Genomic DNA, 10,431 nt, shown 5'->3' on the forward strand with positions numbered 1-10,431 from the left:
CCTGTGGGCCTCAGACAAGGCAAAAATCCATCATTTCACGGGCTTACTGTCAGAAAGAGGGAAATGAAAACTTGTATTTGAACATTTCTAAAACTGTAAAGGCTAGCTCAGGAGAGGATGTCTGTGCACCGGGCACAGACTGTGGGCCACGTTGTTTGAATGAGCGCCCAGTGTCTGCAGCCTACGGCACTGTCCCAATCTCTATTTCCCATGGAGTAGGTGGAACCCCAGAGGGTAGGCAGGGCACCAGTGGGTCTTAGATGGCCACATGACTACTGGGAAAATGCAAGTAAGACAAGTAGCACACACTAGGTTATCATTTCATGGCAATAGAGGAAGCACTGGACTTTGAACCACAAGGTCGGCAGTTCAAACCCATCAGCCACTTTCAGCTCCTACAAAGATTTACAGCCTCAGAAACCCTGTACAGGATCACTGATTTGGAACCCACTTTATAGCACTTAACATTAAAATGGATAGTTAATGAATAGCCCTATTATTTGGAAAGGGGCAAGGTGGCTCTGTAGGATAAACACTGTGCTGGGAACCACAAGGTTGGTAGTTCAAGCCCACCAACCGCTCCATTGGAGAAAAATTAGGCTTTCTGCTCTTGTAAAGATGTACAGCCTCAGAAACCCTACACAGGTTCATTGTGAGTTGGAATTAAGTAGAAGACACTTAACAACACCAATAGTTATATAGCACGGGAGAAAGGTGAGGCTTTCTGCTCCCACAAAGATGTACAACTTTGGAAACTGTAGACAGGGTCGTTAGGAGTTAGAACCAACTGGATGACACTAGCAGCAACCACTACTATTGGGCAGAATCATGTAGCCTGGAATACAGTAGGTGATGGTTTTGTTGGGTGAAGGGTCTGGACATAGTAGCGGAGAGTGCAGTGAAGTAGGTGGTCCCACATACTAGTGAGAGGCCCACTGGGTTAGATGGTCTACACATAGTAGGGTGAGTGAACCAGTGCTGTGGTTTAGTAGTTGTACTGTGTGTAGTTGGCCGTGGTCCAGTGAGTGTAAGTCTGGACGTAGCCGGAGGGATAAACAGTGAGGTGGGTGGCTGACCAGTAGCATGTGGAGTCCAATGGGGTGGTCAGCCTACAGTAGGTGGACCCTGGGGTATGGGCGGGTGGTTGGGCTCACCCCTCCGTGAACTTGCTCCTTGCAGCACATCAACAACGACCACATTCATGGGGAGAAGAAGGAGTTCGTGTGCCGCTGGCAGGCCTGCACGCGTGAACAGAAGCCCTTCAAGGCACAGTATATGCTGGTGGTGCACATGCGCCGGCACACAGGCGAGAAGCCCCACAAATGCACGGTGAGTGGCTCCTATGGGCCAGCTATGGCTTCCAGATCTCCTTACCACAGCAGCGAGCTTAGGTCTGTTAACCTAAGCTGCAGGAACTCATTTGAACATGTCTGACCAAAGGCAGACATGGGATGAAGTAGGTTCCTTGTTTGGACAGGTCTGGCTGGCAGGCCCTCTGTCCATGCCTACCCAGTCAGTTCTGTCTCCTGGACTTCTACCTGTCTCAGTCCAACTGCAATCCCAGAACTTTGGGTTCTCCTAATGTGTGTCTGTGGTCATGCCAGGTGAGTGTGCTCGTCAGCATGGTGGGGCAAGACTAGGTAGAGGAGCTGGTCCGAGGGGTCTGCAGTCTGTACCTGCACAGAGCAGACTTCACTGATGATTCCCAACTTGAGTGATCAGTGATGGGTTTAAAAACACTGGCTGAAGTTACAGAAAGAGTGAGTCCAAAGATGTTATTAGTGATGCTGAGTTGGTTCCAACTCATAGTGACCTTGTATGAGGTTTCTGAGGCACTGAGAGAGGAGTACAATAGATTTGTAAGATCAATATGGTAGCACTGGCCTGCAAACCATCCATTGTTCCATGGAGAAAGATGACGCTTTCTGTCCCCGCAAAAATGTACTGAGTCACTATGAGTCGGAACCGAATGTACAGCACCACCAACATATAGAATGAACAGAGTTTGTGGCTGTATTATAGCAGTGAGACCCACAGAAATGGTCCTCCCTTCATTGGGAGGTGAGGAGGGTGCAGTGATGTGGTTGTGGGGTAAGCATCTGGGACACCCCTGTGAACCACCACACTCCATTTTGTTCTCAGGCTCTGTCTGAAAGCCAGTGGTGTCCAGGATTAAATGAAATACACTGCTTTTGTTGGCAAGTTTAAAAATTGTTGATGTATAATTTGCATATAATGAGATTTTAACCTTTTAAAACATACAATTCAATGGGCTGTTATTTGTTTATTTATATATATATATATATATACCCAAAGTTTTACAACCAAAACATTTCATCACCCTCAGAGAACCCTATACCTGTCTCTCCCCATTTCCCTCTTTCCCTAGCCTCTGGCAAACACTAATCTTTGGCTCTGCCTACTTTGAACATTTCATATAAATGGAATCATATAATATGTCGGTTTGGGGGGATTGACTTATTTCACTCAGTATAATGTTTCCAAAGTTGATCCACGTTGTAGTATCAGGACTTGGTTTCTCTTTATAGCTGAAAAACATTCCATTGCATTTTGTGTATCCATTCTTCTGCTGCTGGACACATGAATCAGTACATTTAGAGGCATAGAACCATGCTTACAAAGAGTGTTACAAAAGGGTGAGGGGTGTGCCACACAAATGTCATGATGGCATTACCCTGGATGCTGGGGTTTTCTTCTGTTTAGACTTGAAGATCTGTACCTACATGCTCAGGCAGAGAGGAGGTAGGGACAGGGCCGGGCCCTGGGATTGGGCTCCCACTGACTAAGCCTTCCTCCTTCCAGTTTGAGGGCTGCTCCAAGGCCTACTCTCGCCTAGAGAACCTGAAGACACACCTGCGGTCCCACACTGGGGAGAAGCCGTACGTCTGTGAGCACGAGGGCTGCAACAAGGCCTTCTCCAATGCCTCTGACCGCGCCAAGCACCAGAACCGCACTCACTCCAATGAGGTACCACCCACCTACTGACATGTGGGAATGCATCCCCCAAGTGCCCTCACCCCACACTGACTAGCTGCATGGACTCACAGATTCCCGTGGTGGGGATCCTGTAATCCACTGTCCAACTGGGAAGCTATGAGCAAGCCCATCACCCTCTCTGGGCTGCCTCCTGACAGACCCCTCACAAAATCTCTGTAATAAACACAGTGGCACCCTCCTCCTAGGCCACCACACTGTCCACGTTAGCTAAAGTTGTGGCTGGATGCTCCCTCTGGTATCGTGAGTTCTACCCATGTCACTTGACAAGGGTCCACTCTGTTAGTCCTCAGAGTAGCTAAGGGTCTTCTCAGGCATGAAGGGATGAAATCAATGGCCATAGCGCCACATAGCTTGTAGGCTGAGCCACGAGTTTGGAACCCAAGGATGCTGACTCATCTGTAGTTAAGACAACATTCTGGGATATGGGCGTCCATCCAGATCCCCCAAGATTGAAAGCCATCATTTCCATAGCAAGCAGGGGTTAGAGTTGGGGCAGCAGCATTGTAGTGATGGGGTAACAGTAGGGTCTGAGCCCCTTTTCCGCCATGCCCTGTACCAGCTTCCAGTGCTGACTGGGTCACCATGGTGTTAGACTAGGCCACTGTTGCCAAGAGAGCTCAGGAAGGGAAGTCCCACCCAACACTCAATTTCTGTTACTCAAACTTATGAAAGAATGTTTCTGGAAACTTAGAAAGGGACTTTGTGCCAGTGCTTATAAGACATGTAAGGAAATCCCAAAGATATTTGAACTCCTTGTAGCCTCTACAGATACCAGCCAGCCTTTGAGAGGTGTGTGTGTGTAAGTGTATACGCATGTAAGTATGTGCGGAGACCCCAGAACTCAGACTCAGAAAACCGAAGTTTTCATCCCAGTAGTAGATGAAGTTGAGCAAGTTTCCTTGCCTCTCTGAGCCCCTCTTTCCTTATCAGAGAAATTGGGGAGTGCTAGTACCCTCTTGTATTAAAAACACCAGTGTGCTGTCACAGGGAGACATCATGATCAAAGGCACGTGCACTTCCGGCCCCAGAAGTCTCAGCTTGTAGCAGGAGCTGTATTAGCCAAGCACTTCAATGCAGTGGAGGGTGGCAGACCAGGCAAGCTGGGAACCTGTGGGCCTGGGGCAATAAATACAGTGGTGCCCTGGTGATTTTGCCAACCAGGTTCTGTGAAGTAATGGGTGGCTTCAGGAGGACCCTACCCATAACAGGCCTGGATCTCTTTCCAGAAACCCTACATCTGCAAGATCCCAGGCTGCACCAAGAGATACACGGACCCCAGCTCACTCCGGAAGCATGTGAAAACAGTGCATGGCCCAGACGCTCATGTCACCAAGAAGCAGCGAAATGATGTGCATCTCCGCCCCTCACTGCTTAAGGAGAATGGGGACAATGAGGCCAGTGCCAAGCCCGGTGGCCGGGGCCCTGAGGAGAATGCTGAAGCCACCAGTACCAGCCAGGTGGTGGAGGACTGCCTGCACATCAAATCCATCAAGACTGAGAGTTCCATGGTAAGCAGGATTGGTAGCCGAGGTCCCAGACCATACAGCCTTTTCCCAGCTGGCGGCAGACACCTGCATCACCCCTGCTCACTCCAACCTGGCCTCCTCCCTTCTCCACTTGGGGCGGGGGACTCACACGGCCCCTGTCTGGCCCAGCTCCTGTTCCATTTCTAGCAGCCCTTGCTGACTAGGCTGTGGGAGATGGCAATCACGTGCCTGTCTCATGGGGTCTTTGTGTGCAGACTGAGTGGTTCCAGTGTGTCTGCCTCTCTTAGGACCACCCCCCATTCCTGTCTCTGCTCTCAGACCCCTCTGACCTGCACTGCTTTTGTTCTAACCACCTGTTCTTTGTCTCCACCTCTTTTTCCCCATATGTACCTCCCTTAAGGATAGACAGTACTGAGGTGAGCGGAGATCTGGGGTGGGGGGGTGTTGGGGGGCTGCCGCATGAGTGAGGGTGGGGTAGGGAGTGGAGATATGCTGTCATCCAGGCCCCAAGACTAACTCACTCCACTTGGGAGTCTTCTCATTTGTGCTGACCCCAACAAACAGGGATCCCTGAAGATGGGCACTCAGGTGGGACCATCAGAGTAGGTCCTAACAAAGCTGCAGTGGGGATAGAGGATTGGCATTGTTAGTTCAGGCCTGCAGAGGGTCTTGTGTGCCAAGGACAGGAATATGGACTGGTCTCTCAGGTTGTATTTCCTGGGAGCCTTGTGACTTCCTTAGGAAAGGCCTGGAATTACACCTAAGAATGAGCTCAGAGCCACTACATGGGCAGTAAGCCTCCCTGGGGCTGCTGGCAGATCTGGGGTCCCAGTAGATGTAGACATGGCAGGAATTCGGGTGTTCTGCATCATGCATGCAGCAAGGTCTCTGCCCCACTCTACCCGCTCCCTTCCATCTTTCTCAGGCCCACAGAAATGAGCCTCTAGCTCAGGTGCCATGCCAGGCAAGCTGCTTGCAACACTTCAACCCTTTCTGACTGTGTTCTTCCTTCCCGACAACTTGCCATTGAGCTGCTGTGATCACCTGCCCAGTAGGAGTCACCGAGTCAGCAGTCTCTCTTTGTCCCTTGTGTCGCTGTATGGCACATGAATGGGGCTGGAGGTACAAACGTGTCTTCTTCCATGCCAGCTTTATCAGGCTGTGCAGCCTCCAGGGGTCGCCACCTGAATGTGGCCAGATATTTAAAGCCCAGCAGGCTGATCTCTAGGCCAGACACAGGCTGGGAGAGTGCAGAAACACCGACAGAGTTACGGAGCTCACCGTTCTGGTGCCTTCCGCATTCTGGGTGCTTTCTGTCCATTGTTGTCCCTGCAACAGAGGCAGTTCAGTTCAGAGATGTGAAGTGACTTGACCCTCTCGTGCAATAAAAACAAGTGGGGCTCTGAAAGCCCCTCTGAGCCCAGCTTTCTTCCCTGACATGTGCAGTGTGGGTACAGGTGCAGGCTATGCAAGTACTCATGCCCTCTGAGTTTGTGCCTTCTTGCTGTGCCCCCACAGCTTTGTCAATCCAGCCCAGGGGCCCAGTCATCTTGCAGCAGTGAGACCTCGCCCCTGGGCAATGCTTCCAACACTGACGGCGGCGTGGCGATGCCAGGGACAGGGCCTGGGAGCCTGGGAGACCTAACAGCACTGGAGGACCTGCCTCCGGGGTCCACTGCCTCTGCCCTGGCTGCCCCCTCGGCTGGCGGCCTGCAGCTGCGAAAGCACATGTCCACCATGCACCGGCTGGAGCAGCTCAAGAAGGAGAAGCTCAAGTCGCTCAAGGATTCCTGCTCATGGGCCGGGCCAGCTCCACACACCCGGCCCACCAAGCTGCCTCCCCTCCCAGGAAGTGGTAAGTAGAACTAGGGAAGGTACAGAGGCAGAGCTGAAGGCAGTATCAAGTAGGTACCGATCTACCAGGTACCATGTGCTGACTTAGTGGGTGCCCACAATAGGAAAGCTCTTATCAACCCCATTTTATAGAGAAGGAAACTGAGGCCCCGAGTGGTAGGCCTCTAGAGCCTGTGCTCCTTCCTCTAAACCATGCTGCATTCCTGTGACCCAAAACAGGCAGACTGGCTCACACCATCCTCTTCATTGGCCACCCAGTCAGTCATTGGGTGCCTGCAGTGAGGCCGTGCTACTAAATGCACACTTGTCTGTAGAGCAGACTGGTAGTACTGAAGACAGAGATAAGCTGAGGGCGTGCGGAGGAAGAGAAAGCTGGGGCAGAGCAGGGAGGACTTTGTGGAGGAGGCCGCACTGTGCTCGCTTTCACAAGGTGGTGACTATGAATGCTAACTCTGTACCCAGGCACCCTCCCAGGAAGCCCCTAGTCTGCCCTATGGGATGGTGGGCACTTGAATGTACCACTAGGTACCTCCTGAAGGGAGGCTTTGTCACCACCACTGGGCAAACTGCTTGCAGATGGCCTTAACTTTTGGGCCCTATGGGGAACGCCATGGTTGTATACTCCCAGGTCCTGAGCCTACCTGGGGTGGCTCACATCCGGGGACTGCTCAGTGCTGGGGTATAGCAGCAGCCTGGTTATCTCAGCCCTACTCCGCAAAGCACAGAAGGACCATTTGAGCACCACGGTTCCCTTTGAGACCTGCTGAGGTCATGCTACATCCTGTTTTACAGTTCTCCCTACCGCTGATGCCCTGGCCCCGATACAGGTGTGGCACCTCCAGACACCCTCCCAGGAAGCCCAATTTGCAACAATTGTCCACAGTCTGAGGCACAGAGTCCATACCAGCCTTCTCCTCTCCTCTCATCAGCCGTCTCCACAGAGAGGCATGTTTATCTTCCCATTCTAGAGAAACTGACAGCCAGATGTAAATGTGACTACAGAGGCAGCCAGGTGGTGGTTGAGCTCACACTCAAGCCTCCTTACCTCGGACCTCCCACCCTTAACAATAAGTACCGGCATTTGTCCACCGCGGTCTCTGCCTTTCATCAGCACCTGAGCACCTGCAGGCCTCGGCACTGCTCTAGGACTCTCTCAGTAGCAGGCCGAGCACCTGACCTCATGTATGACCTATGCTTTCTGCTTCCCGCAGGCGCCATTCTGGAAAACTTCAGCAGCAGCGGGTCTGCAGGGATGTTGCCCAACACGCGGCTATCAGAGCTGTCGGGGAGTGAGGTGACCATGCTGAGCCAACTGCAGGAGCGCAGAGACAGCTCCACCAGCACCGTCAGCTCGGCCTACACCGTCAGCCGACGCTCCTCTGGCATCTCCCCCTACTTCTCCAGCCGTCGCTCCAGTGAGGCTTCGCCCCTGGGCCCCGGGCGCACCAACAATGCCAGCTCCACCGATTACTACGACCCCATCTCCACAGATGCATCGCGGCGCTCCAGTGAGGCCAGCCAGTGCAGTGGCGGAGGCTCGGGACCCTTGCACCTCACCCCAGCGCAGCAGTACAGTCTGCGGGCCAAGTACGCAGCGGCCACCGGTGGGCCGCCACCCACACCCCTGCCCTGCCTAGAACGCATGAATCTGAGGACCCGGCTGGCGCTGCTCGATGCGCCCGTGCCTGAGCCGGCTCTGCCGCTGCCCTGCCTGCGTGCGCTGGGCCCACGGCGTGGCAGCGATGGTCCGGCCACTGGCTACCCCGCACCAATGCCCACGTTTGCGCATGACATGCTAGGCTATGGTGCGCGGCGGGCCAGTGACCCTGTGCGGCGGCCAGACCCAGCACTCCCACGGGTGCAGCGCTTCCACAGCGCCAGCAACGTAGGCCCAGCCGCGCTGCCGCCCGGTGCAGAGCGCCCTGCCTTCGGCCTGCGTGCCTATCCACGAGTTGATGGCGGTCTGGGCGGTGGTGCCTATTCACCACGCCCGCCCAGCATCAGTGAGAATGTGGTGATGGAGGCCTTGGCGGCGGAATCTGATGGCGCAGTCCCGGAGGACGACCTCATGCTGCCGGATGATGTGGTACAGTATCTTCAGGCTCGTGCCAGCGGCGCCTTGGAGGAAAGTGGCCCGCAGGGGCATCCTTCTGAGAGCACGAGCTTCTCCGAGAACCCCAAGCTGCCCAGCCCAGGGCTACACAACCAGTGTAGGATGGTGACCACGGACTCCAACATGAGCCCCTCCGCCCCTGTGCTGGGAGACTGCCAGAGGGGCTATGGGGCCCCTTCTATCCTGAACAAAAGCAATATGCCAGTGCAATGGAACGAAGTGAGCTCAGGCACCATGGACATTCTGCCCAGCCAGGTAAAGCCTCCGCCCTGCCCACAGGGCAACTTGGTTGTGGAGCCACAGAAACAAGCCCTTGGCCAGTACCCAAGCTACAGTCAGCCGGGCCTGCAGACTAGCCCAGTGGGCCTGGACAGCACACAGCCACACCTGCATCCCCACTCTGGACCCAGGGTAAACTACATGCAGCAGCTTCGACAGCCAGCCACAGGTGGTCAATGCCCCAGCATGACCACCACAGCAAGTCCCCACTCCAGCTATGGTCAAGCCCACTCCCAACCGAGCCCCAGCACCATGGGAGGACCCCTGACCCAGTTCTCCCCATCCTGTAGCAACCTGGCAGCCAAGCCAGGCCACATAGGCCTCCCTCAGCAGATGGACGTTGCTCCTGATGCCACCATGATAGGCAGCAGCCACAGAGAACTTGGGGCCCCCAATTCCACCCCGGCTGTGGTCCTTTCGTCTCTCCCATCCCAGAGCTACTCACAGCAAAGCCATCATCTGGCGGCTTCCATGAGCCAGGAGGGCTACCGCCAGGGTCCCAGCCTTCCACCTTCCCACCAGCCTGGCTTCATGGAGTCCCAGCAGGGCATGATGGGGGCAACTGCATCAAACGTTGGCCTAATTCAACCCCGGCCGCCTCCTGAGCCTTGCCCTGCCAGCCGCCACCGTGGGGTACGTGCTGGGCAGCAACTGGCCTATACCAGGACCACTGGCCATGCCATGACTGCAGGGACAACCAACCAGGAAACAGCAGAGGTCGTGCCCAAGGGAACGATGGGTATTATGATGCCTATGCCCACACAGCTGCCCCCTCAGGACCCAGGTGGGGGCCAGGACCACAGCCTGCTCTTCTACTATGGCCAGATCCACATGTATGAGCAGAATGCAGGTGTGGGGAACCACACAGACTGCCAGATCACACAGACCCAAGCCTGCCCAGAAAGCATGAAGCCCCAGCCCTTGCCTTCACCAGAGGTTAATCAGGTGTCCAGCACTGTGGACTCCCAGCTCCTGGAGGCCCCCCAGATTGATTTTGATGCCATCATGGATGATGGTGATCACTCAAGCTTGCTCTCAGGTGCCCTGAGTCCCAGCCTGCTCCCCAGCCTCTCCCAGAACTCCTCCCGCCTCACCACCCCTCGGAACTCCCTGACTCTGCCCTCCCTCCCCACGGGCATCAGCAACATGGCTGTTGGGGACATGAGTTCCATGCTCAGCAGCCTGGCTGAGGAGAACAAGTTCCTGAATATGATGACCTAACACCCAGACCTGGAGAATCCACTTCCCCGAGTGCCGGGGGTTAGTGTCCCATCTTTTTCCAAAAAAGTATTAAATAAGTCTGAGGGATTTTTGCTAATAGCTGGCTCCAACCACACCTGCTTTAAGTGAAGTCTCATGTGTAGCCTCTGGCCTTTGGGGGTTATTTTTTTTTGAACACTGAAAAATGTCTCAAGAAAAGAAGGCAGGAATGAAAAACTCATTTCACAGTGCTTTCCAGCCACTGGTGTTTCTAGGACTCCTCTGCTTTGGTTCCTTTTTCTCTGGCCATGTAGCTAATGAAGGATTACATTGGCCAAGGGCTTTCAAGTGTACAGGGAAACGAGAGGGGAGGGGAAACACAGTGGGTTTCAATCTGAAAGCCATACAGGATATTCTATTGCTACAAGATTACCTTCTCATTCCAGTTCCCACAAGGACAAGGAATCCCTGGCCTACCAG

General features: G+C 54.0%; 1 protein-coding gene across 1 annotated transcript in view; it reads left to right on the forward strand.

Annotated features, from left to right (window-relative positions):
* Positions 1 to 9,972, forward strand: part of LOC102817793 (zinc finger protein GLI2-like) — a 220,784-nt gene extending 210,812 nt beyond the window's left edge. The window contains 5 exon segments of the mRNA XM_006868735.1: positions 1,180 to 1,329; positions 2,824 to 2,988; positions 4,245 to 4,526; positions 6,024 to 6,360; positions 7,571 to 9,972. Coding sequence (XP_006868797.1) covers positions 1,180 to 1,329; positions 2,824 to 2,988; positions 4,245 to 4,526; positions 6,024 to 6,360; positions 7,571 to 9,972 — 3,336 coding nt within the window.
* The last annotated feature ends 459 nt before the right edge of the window (positions 9,973 to 10,431 follow it).

Source organism: Chrysochloris asiatica, unplaced genomic scaffold (assembly GCF_000296735.1).
Source record: "Chrysochloris asiatica unplaced genomic scaffold, ChrAsi1.0 scaffold00123, whole genome shotgun sequence".
Lineage (NCBI taxonomy): Eukaryota > Metazoa > Chordata > Mammalia > Afrosoricida > Chrysochloridae > Chrysochloris > Chrysochloris asiatica.